Source organism: Sabethes cyaneus, chromosome 2 (genome assembly GCF_943734655.1).
Source record: "Sabethes cyaneus chromosome 2, idSabCyanKW18_F2, whole genome shotgun sequence".
NCBI lineage: Eukaryota > Metazoa > Arthropoda > Insecta > Diptera > Culicidae > Sabethes > Sabethes cyaneus.
This window is the reverse complement of record NC_071354.1, coordinates 113895611-113916714: the sequence shown is the minus strand read 5'-3', so window position 1 is coordinate 113916714 and position 21104 is coordinate 113895611. Positions and strand designations below refer to the sequence as shown.

The 21104-nt window shown below is 40.6% G+C and overlaps 1 protein-coding gene and 2 pseudogenes across 1 annotated transcript; 1 reads left to right on the top strand and 2 right to left on the bottom strand.

Moving 5' to 3' along the window:
- Positions 1-21: 21 nt before the first annotated feature.
- Positions 22-6091, bottom strand: LOC128735894 (probable ATP-dependent RNA helicase DHX35; annotated as a pseudogene).
- A 124-nt stretch (positions 6092-6215) lies between these two features.
- On the bottom strand, positions 6216-11381 carry LOC128735893 (ran-binding protein 10-like; annotated as a pseudogene).
- A 489-nt stretch (positions 11382-11870) lies between these two features.
- Positions 11871-17045, top strand: LOC128735892 (uncharacterized). The gene has a single exon (XM_053830374.1). It carries the CDS (start codon positions 11871-11873, stop codon positions 17043-17045), a length of 5175 nt encoding a protein of 1724 aa, XP_053686349.1.
- Positions 17046-21104: the final 4059 nt, after the last annotated feature.

Genomic DNA, 21104 nt, shown 5'->3' with positions numbered 1-21104 from the left:
CAAGAAATTATTTGGCTTTAAAACTCCAAGTATATTAAGGCTTAGAAAATATCTCTTACGACCGTAACTTTATGGTAATAGTGAGGTGCCAGTTCTGTGAGCCACTCTTGTTTAATAACGGTAATATCCTTCATAAACAATTTGGTAGTATGCAAAAGTTCACAAAATACAACCCATTCCCAGATAACACAAAATCGTAATAGAAAGTTCACATTAAATCGTTTTCATGTCTTTTTCATATTGGAGTTGTATAATGATTAGAGTATGTCAAATCGAAGTGAACAATAAGTTGTTTTGCAGTCGTGCGTGTCTTCATATACAATTTATGACTGTGAATTATAAAGCAGGATAGACAATTGCAATATTTGATTATATCTATATCATATATTCAGGAGTATTTAGTTGCGTGTTATAAAAACAGCGCAAAATAGAATTACAAATAGTTGTCAAAATTTTCGCACGTATATCGCCTCCACTTTGGTACATATATGCTCTTATATGGCGTGAAATATAACTTTTTCGTTCAGATATGATTTCGTATACCTCAGATGCAATCGAGATATACAAACCAAATGGTTTACTGGGTTGTGGCTGTTCTACGGTATACAATGCCGAAAGTGGATGAATCGAAAGCTCTGTGTCACTTCGTACCGTTTTGTAAACCCCAGAATGATGCAAATAAGCAGCGTATGGAAAAAATCCCGACATAATGCAGCGGCATATAGTTTCCACATTGTCACCACAAGAAAGCAGTGTAAACATACCATATTCTCGTTCCAGCATGCTGCAAAGTTGTGTTTTGATTTCATGTGCGCGTTTCAAATTACGATAAATCAAAAAATTTCGACGACAGAATTCTTTAGTGCGATCATTTTCAACAAAGGCTGTGTACACATTCAAAAGTGTGATCAGATCTCCCGCAGAAACTTCAAAATTACGCTTCGCAATCTGGGCTCGTATGGACGCCTGGCCGCTCACTGGTTTTGAGAAAACTGATTGAACTTGCAGCATGGCTATTATAATAAGAATTTCCTCTGAGCATCCCATCTCGCCGGCGTTGTACAGCATTTTAGCCAACATCGGATTTATAGGCATTTCTGCTAGGAAATAACCAACCGGGGACGTTAAGTGTCCATCGGAGTCGAGTGCATCCAGAGCGAACAAAGTCTCCAGTGAAGCCAGCAGATTCTTAGCCGGTGGTGGTGAAGGAAACGTGAACCGCAAGATGTTATCAATTCCCAATGCTTTTAGAAATAAAACAGTGCTGCAGAGATCGGTTCGGCGCATTTCCGGTGGAGTATAATCGGGTAGTTTGTCCCACTCTTCTTCGGTATAGAGACGGTAGACTTTTCCGCTGCGAATCCTTCCGGCTCGGCCTGGCTCGCTGTTCCGCGGCTGCTTTGCTAGTCGGTACTATTGCTGTTGCAGTTGAAAACTGTAGTAATCGACTCGCGACATTCGGTTTCATTCTTGTTCTGTGTGTCGCAACTACGTCGCACGTGGTGCGCTGTATAGCGCATCAATGTGCGATCACAGCGCACCACGTGCGACGTAGTTGCGACACACAGAACAAGAATAAAAGCGAATGTCGCGAGTCGATTATTACGGTTTTCAACTGCAACAGCAATATTACCAAACTGTTAGTGGTGCTCTCGGCTGAATACCAGTTCAACTTTACAAATCCGCTATCAATAACTGAAAGTAGTTGACATTAGAATTTCTTTACAGTTTCAAGCAAGCAGTTAAGTTACAAGCCGGCTTACCGTAAACAATTCCTGGAAATGTCACTGATGTCTCCGCTATGTTTGTAGCTAAAATAACTTTCCGAACTCCCTTAGGGGCGTTGAAAAAAACTTTCAACTCATCCGTGTTGGATAGCGTTCCGTACATGGGAAGTATTATCAAGTCATCCTTCCCACTAGCCTCCTTATGCTCACGCAAAAGATCGAGTGCTTTTAACACTTCTTCCTGCCCCGCCAGGAACGCAAGAATGTCTCCCGGTTTCTCACTACGATGGATTTTCATTACCGTTTCCACTGTTCCCCAGTAAACCATTTGGTTTGTATATCTCGATTGCAACTGAGATATACGAAATCATATCTGAACGAAAAAGTTATATTTCACGCCATATAAGAACATATATGTACCAAAGTGGAGGCGATATACGTGCGAAAATTTTGACAACTATTTGTAATTCTATTTTGCGTAGTTTTTATAACACGCAACTAAATACTCCTGAATATATGATTAAGATATAATCAAATATTGCAATTGTCTATACTGCTTTATAATTCACAGTCATGAATTGTATATGAGGACACGCACGACTGCAAAACAACTTAATGTTCACTTCGATTTGACATACTCTAATCATTATACAATTCCAATGTGAAATTGACATGAAAACGATTTAATGTGAACTTTCTATTACGATTTTGTGTTATCTGGGTCCCTTCACATAGTCTGGACAAGGTTCTAAAAGTGTAGTCCAAACTATTATATCTTTTTGAGCCTGACGAACAAAACCTTACCTTGCAAATAAAACACCTCGTAGGGATACATGCGACCTTCCACGGAAAGTATGACCGAGGTGTCCTTCTCGTCTTTCTTTTTCTTCAAGTTGAAAAATTCCTGGAAGAGTTCCGCATCAACCGTAGCGGATGAAATGATGACCTTCAGGGCACTCCTTCTACAAATGATTTTCTTCAGCAACCCTACCACAGTATCGGTGAGAACACTTCTCTCGTGTGCTTCGTCCACGATAATGACGCTGTACTGCGTGAGCAACGGATCGGCCAGCATTTCCCGCAGTAGAATTCAATCGGTCATGTACTTAATGTGTAATGTTTCGAATGTTTAATTCGCACGATTATGAAAAAAATATTCTGAGCCAGTGCCTTCAGCAAATTATGGCCGCAAACCACTATAGAAGTTTGAATCCGTTTAGTTATGTTCCACTTCAGCTGATCTGCAAAATTAAACAATGTTTACATTGTTACACTCGAACAACAAACAATCATGGATGTTTCCATAGTAACTCCGTCAGGGCGAACACGACCAAGCCCATGGCAGACAACCATGTTCTCGCCGCCAACATCTCGTGTGTGCGAAAATGAGATAGCAATTCAGCACTGCGTTTCACTCAACTGCCAGCAGTCTGATTTGGGCCTGCTGTCAAATTTTGAGCCCCGAACATGCTGTCGCTGACGTTTGCTGCAGCTCGATATAGAGATGTCGACGGGGTGAACACGACGCTCCTCCAATGAATGTCAAAAGATTGTGCCCACTTGTGCTCAATATCCGCCATTATCGCTCGTGGAAAGCTGGATAGAGTGACTATATATAGAGTGGCGACAATGTCAAAATTGGAATGATAATTATTGCCCCTTTTACGACTATTTAGACTACTGTGATAATCATTAGATTGAACATACCGCATTTTCCACTGTTAATCAGACACTAGAGTGGCTTTTAGTTTGATCAACTTATGTGTTTAACTTCTTTTTCCTTCTTGCCCTTCTTTTTCACTTCATTTTCCTTGAGCGAAATCGTGTGCGAGATTCGACTGTGATAATCGTGTAAATCGGGGTAGTCTAAATAGGGGCAAATGTCGCAATATCTGTTAGTGTCATTCCAATCGAACAGACGACCAATCCAACGCGTCTGCAGGAAAGAGAAAAAAATAAGCATTGCTAGAGCTTTGCATATGTGAAGTCGTCCCGCTTAAATTTGGCTTATCTGTTGCCTATAATGAGCTGGCATCAGATATCCTGGTGAATTATTGCTTTAAGTGGAGATCACACCAAAACGAAAGTGAAATGAAAAGGACGAGGGCAAAAGGATTTTGTGCTCTTTTCGCCTTTCCACGCCTTTTCCCCTTATTTTTGTTTATCTAATTTGAATACGCCCACACGAGGTGACCCAGTAAACCATTTGGTTTGTATATCTCGATTGCAACTGAGATATACGAAATCATATCTGAACGAAAAAGTTATATTTCACGCCATATAAGAACATATATGTACCAAAGTGGAGGCGATATACGTGCGAAAATTTTGACAACTATTTGTAATTCTATTTTGCGTAGTTTTTATAACACGCAACTAAATACTCCTGAATATATGATTAAGATATAATCAAATATTGCAATTGTCTATACTGCTTTATAATTCACAGTCATGAATTGTATATGAGGACACGCACGACTGCAAAACAACTTAATGTTCACTTCGATTTGACATACTCTAATCATTATATTTTCCAATGTGAAATTGACATGAAAAAGTAGAATCAATATATATAGAATGCCAGTGTCGCTGCAGTGCTCGTGGTAAACATCACACATTTGAAAATTATGTATTTACATTGTATGCGCATATGTGTGAGTGATCGATTCGAAACGGGAATCTGATTGTCAAACTAAAAAGGCAACCCAATAAAAAATCTTTCTGCTTTTTCGTAAATCACGTAGGATAAATCACCCGATTTGGTCGTTTTAAGGTATTTCGTCGGCAGGAAAATTTTCTATTGGGCAATTTGACAATGTAGTTCCCGTATCCAAGACACGAACCAGCAACATGTTTGCCACCAAAATATCCATGAAACACCAGCGACACTGGCATTCTATATATATTGATTATACTCATGAAAACGATTTAATGTGAACTTTCTATTACGATTTTGTGTTATCTGGGAGTAAACATTAGCACGAAAACATCCTATAGATTAAAAAATCAGAGGGGTTGTGTACAAGACACGACCGCATATATAGGTGACGCAGGACTACGTAAGTCTCTTTGTATAGTGATAGCACAAACTATACAGACAACACGCGAGCGATTTTTTCAGGTCCCACAAGGGACGTGAACAAGCGACTCACGGTCCCTTCACTAGTATTCATTTGTCTCACTTTTCAAGTTTATCAACAGGTTACATAGTAACGTTAAACAAGTGTTATTGGTAACCATGTAACCAATAAAAACACTTTGCCTTACCAAAACATGGCAGCGGGCAAAAGTAATGGCAACTCATAAAGTCTGTTTTCCTATGCGTTAAAATCCGTGAAACCGTGAAATGATCAGGATAATAAGAAAAGTAAGGATTAGAAACGTAAAATTCTAATTGGTTTTGTTATAAAATGTATCAAATCTATTTTTATTTCCGGAAACGTACACGGTATTACTAGAACAAAACCTATCCAGCGGTGGATCTCCTGCCTCTTTACGTGCTCCTGGGGAAAGAAGATAACACTTTTTGAAGGACCAGGCGGATCTCTTTCGTCAAATCTTAAAACTATTGCTATTCCAGTACTGGCATATCGGTCAATGGAATCAGTATCGCATCAAACGGACATCCGAGTGCGCGATCCGACAGCTAGATTTCTTCGAATTCCGGCTGGGAAGCAGAGTTTTGTCTCGTCGTCAGCTGCTTTTGATCGCAAATACTAACCAATGGTAGTAGCACTAAGCAAGTTGTTGTATTATTGGCTGCAAAATCCTCAGCTCTACCTAGACTGATCTATTATTTTGTTATGTTGAAGTCAAGCCCATGGCAGACAACCATGTTCTCGTCGCCAACATCTCGTGTGTGCGAAAATGAGATAGCAATTCAGCACTGCGTTTCACTCAACTGCCAGCAGTCTGATTTGAGCCCGCTGTCAAATTTTGAGCCCCGGACATGCTGTCGCTGACGTTTACTGCAGCTCAATATAGAGATGTCGATGGGGTGGTTGAAGTAATTCTATTTATAACGATTGTAAGAATACAACAATGTTATATCGGGGGAATACTTCGTACGGAGATCAATGACGCGAGTAAATCTATTTTTTGGCAGTTAGTTTATTTATCGCTAAAATGTCGCACTATTAATAAACATTAGGCGGAGCAATTGCAGGCATGTACACGCACAACTATGCACACTTCCACCGGTGGCCTCCATGAGTAGCTTATTCATCGTTCAAATGGTTGTGAAAATCGTTCAAATTGTTATAGGTTCCATTCTTGTAGTAGCCGTTCGAGTTCACGTTGTTCGTATGACCATTCTCCATCTCCACGTCGGTCGTTGGAGTAGTCGTCTTCGATACACGTACCATTTATTACTAAAGACGCTATTTTTACTAAAACTTAGACTGTCTCCACTATCCGGGCTGACTGTGTTTTTATTTTGAAAACTTTTGGTCGACTAAACTCGTGTGAGTTTAACCACCTAGGTCAAAATCAGATCCATTCTCTGATCTCGATAAACTGCCTGCATTTCAGAATGAATAGTAAATTTTGATTCGATTCCAGCAGGCCTGAATATAGGTGTAGGTACTGTTTGCTCGACTGCTTGACCCGTGGGCCGAGCGTCCCGATAGTACCAGTTTGATTATTTTTTGTCGATTTTTATCGACCGACGCATGGTGCACAAGATGATACTAGGAGACTATTTCGTGCAAGATCACAGTCCAGTTGGCCTGATCGTCCGATAGGGGAGAATTGTAAATGGTCGCTTTGATAGCCGCTCGCAACCCCTTCAGCATGACTTCGATGTTGGATTTGAATGGTTCCTGAACAAACTTGGCGTCCATCACTTCTCCGGATGTTTGCAGCCCCACTTTGGGATATAACCGTGGCGGTAAATCTTTGAACGCTATTCCTAGATGGTGGCCGTTTTTACTGTAGAAATAGGTATTATCGTCTAAATTTACACCACAACCAATAATTTTACCGGTGGTAAAGGAGGGCCCGTACGCTTGTCCATTCTCGGAGGAGCAAAACGAGTAGCCGTCGTCACCGTGGTATCCGTAGGACTGCTTATCCCAAACCGGTAACCGTTTCATTGTGAAGTGCGGAACTGCGGTCACTCCTATGCCTATATAGCCACCGCAACCTTTGGACATTATCCTTGCCTCTAAATAGTAAATCTATGATCGTAGAAAATCGTATGATAACAGCTAGTTTTATATAATTTACTTACTTCGTCATTTTATGTACAGCTGCATAAGCTTTACCCAAGAGAACCGTCAAAAAAAAATTAAAAGTTTATGGGGTTGCCGAGATTCATACGCAAGTATTTTGGTGAGATTCGCATGAATTCGTGAGATATGTAAGGGACGAAATTCACTCACTGTAAATGAAACTGGTCCCTAAGATTTTTAGCTTTTTGTTCCACGCGTGGTGTCTGTATAGTTTGTGGTGATAGTAGCATGTATTCATGCTTGTAATCGTTCGATTCTTCTTGTATACATGCTATATGTTACATATATACATGCTACATGCGTTGGTTGTAACATTTATCAAAGTAGTAACATTGCATACGTTCAATTCTCATAAGATTGTGCATTTGAAAACAATTTAACAAAATCAAGAACACAAACTATTGCTTTCCTGCTACCTTACTGAAATTAAAGATTGTTTTTATTATCCATGGTTTCCCACGTTGAAGGGATTTTACAAATTCAATCCTATTTTATCAACAGCACATCTTTTCACTACACTTCTAATGAAACGGCAAGCATGCGTATTCATACAGATACCCTTATTCTGCGAAGCGAGTGACGTGACTATGTTGCAGTCACCGCGAATCAGGTGACAATTGTCACCTAGGTGACTCGCCTTGTCACTTAGGTGACAAGGGTTTCTTACCTAGGTGACACGAGTGTCACTTAGGTGACTCGACTCGCTGTGGCGAGTCACCCAAGTGACAATTGTCGTATTGAGTCATGTGACTCGCAGAATAAGGGTGAGAGTCTTATTATAACTGTACACTAATGTGCTACAGCTGTACATTTTTCCAACAAAGATATCAAATTCGCCGAGGTTTAATCGTCTCGCAGTAAAGAATTTGCGATCTATTGAGACAACGAACTTGTGTCATTTTTTCTGGCACACTTCCCTAACACAGACATCAAATTGGACTAGGTTTAATCGCGTTCGTAAGAAATCTGTTGGCACGAGGGGGCTTTGTCACTCTCTCTGGCGTACTTCCCAAGCAAGGACATCAAAATGGTCTAGGTTGAACCGCGGTGTTAAGAAGATCTTGTTGAAATGAGGAAGCTTTGTCACTTGTTTTGGCTTACTTCCCAAACACAGATATCAAATTGGTATAGTTTTAGATCATCGTATAGAATCTTCCAACCAATCACGAAGCGAGAATTCTGGTAAAACATAGGTTCATTATTTTCAATTTTTCAATAGTTCAACATCAAGAATCCATACTTTTCTTCATTTGAGTCAATTCTTAGAAGATTTTCCGATTGATTGGTGTAAGAATATTGAAAATCGATCGGAAAACCGCTGAGCTATTAGCGCTCAAAACCTTTCATTTTTCGTGACGCTCGCATTTTTCGATTTTTTGGAATGACACCCTATCTCAAAACTTGCCGTAAGACGTAGTCCTACGTCAAAACCTGCTGCTTTAGCGACCTATTTTGGCGTGATAGCCGGTAACTCTGCGGGCGGCACAGACTGTACTTATTCCAACACCAGCAGCTGCTCCCGTCACCCTCAGCGATTTCGAAATAGATAGAAATTAAATTTAAGCACGGTCGAGTGTTTGATAAAAGGAATCCGTTTATACGATTTAAGGCCCAAACAGAATGCAGCGTTAACGCATCCATCAGCGTCAATTTGACAGTAAACCCATGGGAAAACTGTCAGAATAACGCTGACGGACGCGTTGGCGCAGCATTCTGTTTGGGCCTTTACACTATTGAGCTTGCTGACGTTTACCGTACGCACACATCGATGCGCGATTTCTTGTTGCTGTTGCTAGATTTTACATTGATTTTACACGTTTGTTTTTGTTTTCCCCCACTTATACCCCGGTAAAAAAACATACGTTTGAGTGAAAAACGATAAGTTTTTGTAGCCTTTTGCACTATAGGCTTAGCAAGCTCTATTCCGCAAACACCGACACCGAACAGCTGTTTTTGGTAAAAGTAAACATACTTTTGACACTTGTAGCTCAGAAAGTGCTGGCTGCTTGCTGAAGATGATTTCCCAGGAATACAATGGGCACACTAGCGCCTCTACTCGTCTAGAGGTATGAGGTCTGTTAGCGTCATATAAATACAATTGTCGGTTAAGCATAAGATCTTTTGGTAACGCCGTGTCTATTGATCAGTCTATTTATCAGTGACGAAGTTTTCTCAGTGTATGCTGCTCTAGCAAAAAATAACTCTCACTCGTTCTGTTTGACAGTTGGCTTATAGAGCTTGCTAATCCTAGAGTGACTATATACAGAGTGGCGACAATGTCAAAATTGGAATGATAATTATCTGTCAGTGTCATTCCAATCGAGCAGACGACCTATCCAACGCGTATGCAGGAAAGAGAAAGAAAAACCTTGGAAAAACCGCATTGCATACATTTGGGATGACTTGTCGCCACTCTGTATATAGTCACTCTAGCTAATCCCAGTGCAAAAGGCTACAAAAACTTATCGTTTATCACTCAAACGTATGTTTTTTTTACCGGGGTATAACTGGGGGAAAACAAAAACAAACGTGTAAAATCAATGTAAAATCTAACAACAGCAACAACAAATCGCGCGTCGATGTGTGCCTACGATAAACGTCAGCAAGCTCAATAGGGCTTTTGCTACACACACATGCAAGGCATCTGTTGAGCACACATTGCAAATTTTCCTATTCGATGCAGCAAAAACGTGCTGGATAAAATTATCATTTTTTCTAAAATTATTCATCATTTTAAAGCAACTAACAGTCAAAGCACAGATAACAGACATCCAAGCTAGGCTTGGACCGTGTGTAAAAACTTGCAACGGTTTTTCGCAAGTGGCAATAAGCACCCAAGTAACCAGAAGCATTAATCTAAAACCGTATATTAAAAATAATTCCGCATCCCTACCCAGGTAACCAATAAGCATTTCCAATGCAATTTAAAAGCAAGCCAATAAGTATTTAAGTTGCCTTAAATGCTACTTAAATGCCATTTTGGCAAAATATGCGGCTACTTTACTGCTAGCCCTCTTATAGTGCTGACAATGCTTATTTGCAGCTAGTTACCAACAAGAAGAATTTAAATAGAATTGTGGATGCCAATTTACAACAGTTATGCAGTCAAAAAGCTGATAAACAACAACCTGCAGTATAAAACGCCAGGGATGCTAATAAACGACTGCTTTACTGCTTATTTTCCCAGATAACACAAAATCGTAATAGAAAGTTCACATTTAATCGTTTTCATGTCAATTTCACATTGGAATTGTATAATGATTAGAGTATGTCAAATCTAAGTGAACAATAAGTTGTTTTGCAGTCGTGCGTGCCTTCATATACAATTCATGACTGTGAATTATAAAGCAGGATAGGCGATTGCAATATTTGATTATATCTTAATCATATATTCAGGAGTACATAGTTGCGTGTTATAAAAACTACGCAAAATAGAATTACAAATAATTGACAAAGCTTTCGCACGTATATCGCCTCCACTTTGGTACATATATGTTCTTATATGGCGTGAAATATAACTTTTTCGTTCAGATATGATTTCGTATATCTCAGTTGCAATCGAGATATACAAACCAAATGGTTTACTGGGATACTGCTTCAAAAAACAGCCCAGTAAACCATTTGGTTTGTATATCTCGATTGCAACTGAGATATACGAAATCATATCTGAACGAAAAAGTTATATTTCACGCCATATAAGAACATATATGTACCAAAGTGGAGGCGATATACGTGCGAAAATTTTGACAACTATTTGTAATTCTATTTTGCGTAGTTTTTATAACACGCAACTAAATACTCCTGAATATATGATTAAGATATAATCAAATATTGCAATTGTCTATACTGCTTTATAATTCACAGTCATGAATTGTATATGAGGACACGCACGACTGCAAAACAACTTAATGTTCACTTCGATTTGACATACTCTAATCATTATACAATTCCAATGTGAAATTGACATGAAAACGATTTAATGTGAACTTTCTATTACGATTTTGTGTTATCTGGGATACGGCATAGGCCAAGTTAAAAGTAACGGAATATCAAATTGGTACTGGCATAAATTGGTTTAGCATAATAATTCTTAGCCGAAAGCAACTGCTGGTTATTGATATTTGTTTGGGTGCGCATTTTTCTAGTAGTTTAGACATAGTAGCCCAATGACTCTTTAGACGAGTTTCGTTAAGTTGATGTTCACTCTTATACAGGAGAATATGGTAGCGGTAGCATTAGATTTTGTATCACTTTTTGGAAAGCCACCAAGGCGATCAGACGCGTTTTTCGGAATAAATATTACAATTGTATCGGTTTCTTTCGATTCACTTCATGGTTGATTAAATAGTTAAAATTCAAATAAATTGGTTTTCATTTGGTATCCCGAATCGGAGTGAATGATTAAACCGAAAATCACCGACATTATTTGGGCGATATTACTTGGTGTGACGAATCTAGGACATGATTAGGCGGATATATTTCCCCTCGGAAAGGACATTTTACCCCAATTCTGCACGATTGAATTCCGGAGCAAGGAATTTCTTCAACGCTGGCCACTAGACGTAACAGAAAAATGGTGCCGTGACCAGGATCCGGCGTTCGGTTAACAATAGGCTCTATTCATCGTGACCTTTGTGTGTCCTTCATCAACCTCCTGATACCTGATACCTGATCATCAACCTAATCCGCCATTTTGTACTGGGCAACTAAGCGCGTCACTTTTCGCGGGAACGCAAAGACCATCGTAAACCTGGAACCCCACTGGATTATTCATTACATCGTATTAATATATAATACAAGGCTCTATTCCGCCTTGAAAAAGGTGAGTGTGATTCCAAGCATTTTAACTCCATCGTGCGGCTCTACCGGGTCTTTGTTTTAAGGAACGCATTCGCATCGCTTTTAATTCATCATGCCGAAGAGGAAAACTCGTCAACTGGAGCAGAAGCACATAAATCTTCTTGCGTCGCTGGATCGTTGTGAGGAGTTTGCTGAACGATGCCATCCCGAACGCGACAGATGTGAAATTAAACTACGACTTGACAACTTGGATGAAATATGGGCAACTTTCGAAGAAGTGCAAACTGATATCGAGAGTCACGAAGAACACCTGCAAGCTGAGGCTCATCAAATGGCCACACGGGAAAAATTCGAATCTAAATACTTTCGAGTAAAGGGAGCGCTGCTTGCTAAAGTGCCGGATACACCACACAACGCTAACCGTGATGCTAATCAACCACCCAACGCATCGCATCTTTCAGGAGTCAAACTACCAACCATTACCCTACCAGAATTCGACGGGAATTACGACCAGTGGCTCACATTTCATGATACGTTCATTGCACTTATTCATTCCTCAGCTGAAATATCAACGGTGCAAAAATTCCACTACTTACGCGCAGCTGTTAAGGGCGAAGCAGCTCAGCTAATCGAGTCTCTCACTATCAGTGCGATGAACTATCCCGTAGCGTGGCAAATTTTGGTCGATCGTTATTCGAACAGTTATCTGTTGAAAAAGAAGCATTTGGCAGCAATGCTGGACTACCCTAAAATGAAGCGAGAGTCGGCTAATGCACTGCATGGACTAATAGATTCATTCGAAAGGCATAGCAAGGTTTTAAAACAACTGCAAGAACCGGTGGATAGTTGGAGCACAATTATGGTACATTTACTCTGTGCACGTTTAGACGACGCCACTATAAAAATCTGGGAGGATCATGCATCAACTATACCAGAACCGAATTACAGCACACTTATCGAGTTTTTGCAGCGCAGAACTCGTGTTCTCGAATCTCTCTCAGTGAATACTACGCACAGTATGCATTCGACGCCGCCGCCGCCGCAGCAGTCTCCCTTCTCTTTCAAACGTCCCATTTCTGGAAAGGTGTATACTCACGCTGCCTCTGATAATCGAAATTCCAACTGTGTAGCTTGTTCCCAAAGCCATCGTCTAGTGGAGTGCCCTGAATTTCCAAAAATGCCACTGGAAAAACGATTAGATTTGGTTAATTCAGCACGTTTATGTAGCAATTGCTTTCATTCAAACCATTTCGTAAAAAATTGCCTGTCCAAGTTTCGCTGTAAAACCTGCAAAGGAAAACACCATACTATCATTCATCCCGGATTCGCTGGTTCTAATACGACGTCTAACGTAACGACATTAACATCGCAAGAACACGTAGTTTCTCAACACGAAAATGCTACACCTTCGACATCGACCATCGTCAACTCGGCGACGATTGGATTTAACACTTTTCTTATGACGGCGGTAGTAAAGGTAGTCGATGTGTACGGAAATGAAATCTTGGCCCGTGCTATGTTGGACTCCGGATCAATGTCAAACCTTATGTCGGAGAGATTGGCTCAAATGTTGCGTATAAAGGCCCGTAAAGCAGATATAAATGTTCACGGTATCGGAGCAGATGTAGTGAAATGCAGTCGTACTGTCTCAACGGAAATTCGTTCCAGATTAACAGATTTTGCTGTAAAGCTGGAGTTTTTGGTACTTCGAAAGGTGACTTCAAAGCAGCCGATTGGGAACATGTGTACGAAAACGTGGAATATACCGGATTCAATTACATTGGCTGATCCTGGATTCAATATTCGTGGTGAAGTAGATCTAATTCTGGGAATTCAACATTTTTTCGCTTTCTTCCCCACGAGTCATTCATTAAACCTGGGACGTGATTTGCCGCTGCTAGTGGAAACTGTTTTCGGTTGGGTTATTTCTGGTTCTGCATCCCTTCAGCCGCATTCGCGAATCATTAGTTCAAACGTGGCTGCAATCGAAAATTTGGACAGTTTAATTGAGCGATTTTGGGAGGTGGAAGAGCTGACTGATCGCAAACCGTGGTCGACAGAGGAAGAAGATTGTGATAATCTGTACAACGACACAACCACCAGAAACGAGCAAGGTCGATACGTTGTGAAATTACCGAAAAAACCTATGTTTGAGCGTATGATGGGCGATTCGAAATCATCGGCGTTGCACCGTTTTCAGCTCCTTGAAAAACGTCTGGAGAAAGATGAATCACTGAAGGTCGCGTATCATGATTTCATGAATGAATACATTAACCTGCAGCACATGGAACTCGTCTCGAACGACATGCTTGACACCAAAAAATGCTTCTACTTGCCACATCATCCTGTGCTGAAAGCCTCAAGCACCACGACTAAATTGAGAGTGGTGTTCGACGGTTCGGCGAAAATGTCATCTGGATACTCTTTAAACGATACACTCCAGATAATAGTGCACCCCGATGATAGACCCCTTCAGCAAATCCTATGGAGATTTCATCCGTCTGAACCGATTCGGACTTATCAACTCTGCACCGTTACTTACGGGCTTGCACCATCATCCTTCTTGGCAACGAAAACGCTATTGAGACTCACTGAAGATGAGGGACACCAGTATTCAAGGGCTGCTCCGCTGGTTTCACAAGGTTATTATATGGACGACTTCATTGGAGGTGATGATACAGTCGAAGGTGCTATTGCTCTACGAAAGGAGATGAGTGAATTGATGGCGAAAGGAGGTTTTATATTACGCAAATGGTCATCCAACAGGCTAGCAGTCTTGGATGGATTACCTCCAGATCAAGTTGGTACACAATCGACAATAAAATTCAATCCTGGCGAAAGGATAAAAACTTTGGGCATAATATGGGAGCCCGAGACTGACTGCCTAAGGTTCGACGTTAACATCAAAGAAAAGGCGGGTCCGTTGACAAAACGAAAAATTCAGTCCTGCATCGCTCAACTTTTCGACCCGTTAGGTTTGATATCTCCGATTGTAGTAGCGGCGAAAATAATTATGCAACGGCTGTGGTTAATTCCTATAGGATGGGATGACGAAGTGACAAACGACCTAAAGGAAATATGGGAGGAATTTCGGGCTCAGCTTAACCAGCTATCAACATTCACAATCGATCGGTTTGTGCTACTTTCGGATGCTAAATCAATCCAACTTCATTGTTTTGCGGATGCATCGAAGGTCGCATACGGATGCTGCATTTATGCACGGACGGAAGATAAACGCGGCATGGTAAAGGTTCAACTTATCTCAGCAAAATCTAGAGTCGCTCCATTGAAACGGTTAAGCATCCCTAGACTGGAGCTGTGCGCCGCCCAGCTCGCATCCCGGTTATATAACAAGGTAACACAAGCACTAGGACTAGAATACCATTCGGTTCACTTTTGGTCGGACTCTACAGTAGTCCTAAATTGGCTTCAATCTCCACCCTACACCTGGAAAACCTTTGTTGCCAACAGGGTTAGCGAAATTCAAACGACCACACGGAACGTTGGGTGGAAACACATCCCAGGACTCCAGAATCCTGCGGATATGGTATCAAGGGGAATGCGTGTCAACGACTTTGTCCAAAGCACATTATGGAAAAACGGTCCCAACTGGCTATGCAAATCGGAGGAAGTATGGCCGCAAGAAACGGCATTTGAAAAAATTCCTGAGGATATAATGGAAAGGGAAACGGTGGTGGCTGTGGTTTCGAATATGGAAAGGCACAATTCAATATTCACCCGCTATTCCAACTATAACAAACTTATTCGCATCGTGGCATGGTTACAACGCTTTCGGAATAATTGTCATTTACGGCGTATTGGTGAAAATCTACTCTTAGCACCCACACTAACGGTGAAGGAACTGGAATCGAGCAAAACCCAGCTCATTAAACTGGTACAATCTGAATCATACTCCGAGGAAATAAAGGCGTTGCAGACTGGAAACCTTGTTTCATCCCGGTCATCTATTCGAACTTTGAATCCATTTTTAGATGAAATAAACATGCTACGCGTTGGGGGCCGTCTGCAACTCTCCGATGAACCTTACGATACCAAACATCCAATATTGCTGCCTGGTGATCATCCCTTTACTAAGCTTCTCGTCCAGCGGTATCATCATCAACTCCTTCACGCTGGACCTCGTTTGATGTTAGCAGTTATTCGTGAACACTACTGGCCAGTAAATGGAAGGCGACTACTACGGGGCATCGCTAGACGCTGCTACAACTGTACTCGAGCACAACCGGCACCGGTAAGGCAACCCATGGGACAATTTCCAGCTTTGCGAGTAACACCGAGCAGAGCATTTACCAACACGGGGGTTGATTACTGCGGCCCAATCTATCTTCGTTCTCCACATCGAAAGGCATTTCCTACGAAAGCATACATTTCGGTATTTGTGTGTTTTAGCACCAAAGCGGTACATCTCGAGTTAGCTGGAGACTTATCGACCGCAACCTTCATGTCAGCACTGCGCAGATTTATAGCTCGTCGAGGAAAACCTGCAAATATATTCTCTGATAATGGAAAAAACTTTATCGGAGCACGGAATGAACTTCACGAAATCTACACACGGCTGCATACTCAAACGGAATTAAACAAAATCATCGACGAGTGTGCATCAAAAGGAATCTCATGGCATTTAATCCCCCCTAAGGCTCCAAATTTTGGCGGACTGTGGGAATCCGCAGTCAAGATAGCAAAGCAACACCTTTACCGGCCGCTTCGCAATTCACTTCTCAGCTACGAGGACACGGTAACTATCCTGGCACAGGCAGAAGCCTGTATGAATTCTCGGCCACTGATTCCTTTATCGGACGACGTAAGCGACCTATCGGCATTAACACCCGGTCACTTCTTGATTGGTTGTTCTCTTCATGCACTACCGGATCGAGATTTGCGAAACATCCCTCTAAATCGGCTAAACAGATTCCAGCGGCTGCAACAAAAAACACAACAATTCTGGCATATGTGGCGAAACGAGTACTTAAAGGAACTGCAACGGGATTCCAAGCCTTTTAGAGTACGTGGAGTGCCAATCAAGGTGGGCACAATGGTGATTCTGCGCGACGACTCTCTGCATCCAACAAAATGGCCTCTGGCACGAATAATTGAGGCAAAACCAGGTATCGACGGAGTAATACGCGTGGTTCTCGTGCAAACAATTAGCGGAATCTTCAGACGACCGGTATCACAAATTTGTCTCCTTCCTGCGGATGATCAGCAACCTCTTCTGCAGCAGTCGTCAGCAATTAGCGGAGAAACAACGGAAAATGAACAAAATTAGTAGTACTTAAGAAAAGTAGCAGATATCGTGTGCTTTGTTTGATAGCTGAGTGCTCTATGAAATGTAATGATATACACAATAGTAGTAGGACAAATAATAGTTGTAGTAGTTGAAACGTTGTTTCAAGGTGGTGGCTATGTTTGGGTGCGCATTTTTCTAGTAGTTTAGACACAGTAGCCCAATGACTCTTTAGACGAGTTTCGTTAAGTTGATGTTCACTCTTATACAGGAGAATGTGGTAGCGGTAGCATTAGATTTTGTATCACTTTTTGGAAAGCCACCAAGGCGATCAGACGCGTTTTTCGGAATAAATATTACAATTGTATCGGTTTCTTTCGATTCACTTCATGGTTGATTAAATAGTTAAAATTCAAATAAATTGGTTTTCATTTGGTATCCCGAATCGGAGTGAATGATTAAACCGAAAATCACCGACATTATTTGGGCGATATTACTTGGTGTGACGAATCTAGGACATGATTAGGCGGATATATTTCCCCTCGGAAAGGACATTTTACCCCAATTCTGCACGATTGAATTCCGGAGCAAGGATATACGAAATCATATCTGAACGAAAAAGTTATATTTCACGCCATATAAGAACATATATGTACCAAAGTGGAGGCGATATACGTGCGAAAGCTTTGTCAATTATTTGTAATTCTATTTTGCGTAGTTTTTATAACACGCAACTAAATACTCCTGAATATATGATTAAGATATAATCAAATATTGCAACTGTCTATCCTGCTTTATAATTCACAGTCATGAATTGTATATGAAGGCACGCACGACTGCAAAACAACTTGTTGTTCACTTCGATTTGACATACTCTAATTATTATACAATTCCAATGTGAAATTGACATGAAAACAATTTATTATGAACTTTCTATTACGATTTTGTGTTATCTGGGCTGGGACCTTGCCATATGTATGAAGCAATTTGTAATTTCTGTTTTAAATGAAGAAAATATTGTGCTTTGCAGCTGTAGTTGGATTAATCCAGATTATTTTCTCTAATGCCAATGTATATGACGAAACAAAACAGCAACATTGCAGTTGTCACTCTTTCTCACTCACAGCATTCCCACTGTCGCACTTTTTGTGCCAGTCGCACTTTTAGACTGCGGTGTCCAGTAAGGTGCAAAATGCGGGATAAATCATTTAAAAAATTTTGCTCTTCCCAGCCCGAGTGTTTTATATGGAGCTGTCACTTTTGCCTGCCCAACAGATCTCCAATTCGCTATGACGGCGCCGCAATGGAGACACCTACATTAGTTTCGAGCATGCGTGAAGCAGAATAGTGATTTGTTAAAGAGTGCAAAAGACAGAAATATGTCGGAAATAATTTTCACGCATTCAGCTACGGGCAGTTATGTAAGTGGAAAAGAGGTCGTGCGGTGCCGTCATAGCGAATACATATGTCGACCAACATTTGAAAGAGGCGGATAAGCCAACTGTCAAACAGAACGGGTGAGAGTTAGTTTTTGCTGGAGCAGTATAGGAAAATGAACTCTCACTCGTTCTGTTTGACAGTTGGCTTATCCGCCCCTTTCAAATGTTAGTCGACATTCGCTATAGGGTGTTTGCAGAGTGCATATGTATTGGATATCTGTTGGGCAGGCAAAAGTGACAGCTCCATATAAAACACACGGGCAGGGAAGAGCAATATTTTTTAAATGATTTATATTCTTCATTTAAAACAGGAATTACAAATTGCTTTATATATATGGCAAGGTAATATATCTGTTTACTAAATAAAACAATTATTTTCAACAAATAAACTAAGACGCGTGAGCAATGATCAAAAATGTAACTATGACCTATGTTAGTGGGATAAAACTGAACAAATATCAATAGCCAACAGTTGCTTTCGGCTAAAGCGGGGTACGCTGCTGAAAAGAAAACAGCTCAAGAAAAAATCTTGCTATTTACCGAAGAAATTTTGACAACTCCAATGCAAGCAACCACCTGTCATTTTTTCTTGTGGTAATAATTGCGCCGGATATTATTCCGTACGGAAAAGTGACGTTTTAATTCAGCTGCATGTAAAACTGCGCCATCTGAACGTGAAATAATATTTCTTATGAAGAGCGTACTGCTTAAGAAATCAAGAGCAACATTTCAAATAGGCCGAAGTCAAAACTGACAGTTTCGAGAAAATCGATGTTGAAACTTGAGCATCATTTTTTAACTCCTTATTTGATATAAACAGTGTTGCTTAGAATTGAATGTCACATTATGATGCAAAAACATAATAGTTCAATGTGTAATGCAACAACTAGCAGAAAAAACATTGATTTACTTTGTAATTTGCAAAAATATGCGTTTGGCCGTTTTCGGAGATCATTCGGTAATACGACTTTTTCATAAGGCTGATTTGATTATCAATTGTTGATGGGGCCTTTGACATGAGGCTTTTATTTACTGTCAGTGGTGATATGATTTTGGTGTCGGGCCGGTTTTTAGACAGCGTTTCGCGTTTGGCCTTTTTTATCACGTTGTTTTGAAGCGCAATGGCTAGAAAAGGTTAAAAATTCGTAACTGGGACACCGATCAGCTTTATTATTTCTACTAGAAAAGTTGGGGTTTAATTTCATCGGCAAATCTGCCACCGTTGAACAGGTTTGTGAAGCGGAACGTGTTACCCGTGAGGTGCGGCAGTGCGGCAGTCGCTATTGGTAGTGTGAAGCAGCAGCAGTTCATTCATTTAGCATTTCTAACTCGCAGCGTGCAAGTGCATCACGCCTTGGCAGTTTAGCGATAGTAAATGTCTCGGGCGCGCAACTAACGAACTCTGTCCGGTTCCTCCACAGGTGATAAATATATACAGCGAAATAGCTTTTTTCGTGTAAGCCGCAAAGTAACTTAAATTTGTGTTGCCGCGCAGGCTTAAATACTAAACATGTGTCTGTGAATGACCGTGTTATGTATGCAGGTAGCATCGTATTGTTTTTTTCGGTCGTCCGTCGAGTCTCTCGCGCAATTGTACGGCGGGGATCATCTTCGCAGCAGCAACTGCAGAACTGGCTGTTTCTAAAATATTTAATTTGCACTGTTAACAATTGATTACCAACGGAAACTCAAAAATTGTGTATTTATTACTTACTAAACGTACTCAACCGGAGATGGCCAGTGATTATTCGCCACTATGCGTAGAAATCCCACAACAAAAATAGGGCCGAATGCAAAACAAAACACAAACTGCGTATAGGCTTTTTCATACAGAAGGGCCGAAGCACAAAATGAAAACTTTGTTGCCAGTTTTCACATAAGGCTTTTTCAAATTTGCTTTTTAAGACTCATAAAGTTTTCAAATCGCTATGATGTTTGGTATTATTATAGATACTTAAAAAAGCTTTAAATATAACCAAAAAACCAGTTTTTTAATATTTTGCACTTGGGCCCTATTGAAATGTTGTTCTTGAAATCGTAAAAGAAATTGATTTCTTGAGCATTTCTTGTCCTATCTTTTTACCCATTACTTTTCAGCAGCGTACCCCGCTTAAGAAAGCAATTTATTATGCTAAAACCAATTTTATATTCCGTTACTTTCAACTTGGCCTATGCCCTAACTGCTTCAAAAAACAGTATATTTGGGACACCGATTTAACGCGAATTCACCGAAACCCTAGTTACCAAATGTCAGCATATATTTCAGGGATCATTTGTCGGTTACTTTAACTATTAATTGCTTTAAAATGATGAATACCTTTAGAAAAAATGATAATTTTATCCGACACGTTTTTGCTGCATTGAATAGGAAAATATGCAATGTGTGCCCAACAGATGTCTTGCATGTGTTAGAGTGACTATATACAGAGTGGCGACAATGTCAAAATTGGAATGATAATTATCTGTCAGTGTCATTCCAATCGAGCAGACAACCTATCCAACGCGTATGCAGGAAAGAGAAAGAAAACCCTAGGATAAACCGCATTGCATACATTTGGGATGACTTGGCGCCACTCTGTATATAGTCACTCTAGCATGTGTGTGTAGCAAAAGCCCTATTGGCCTTGCCAGCGTTGAAAGAGATTTCGTAGGCTGCTCGCAC

What these genes read in the sequence shown, in the direction of transcription:
- LOC128735892 (XM_053830374.1), top strand. Translation starts at nt 11,871, where the DNA reads ATGCCGAAGAGGAAAACTCGTCAACTGGAGCAGAAGCACATAAATCTT.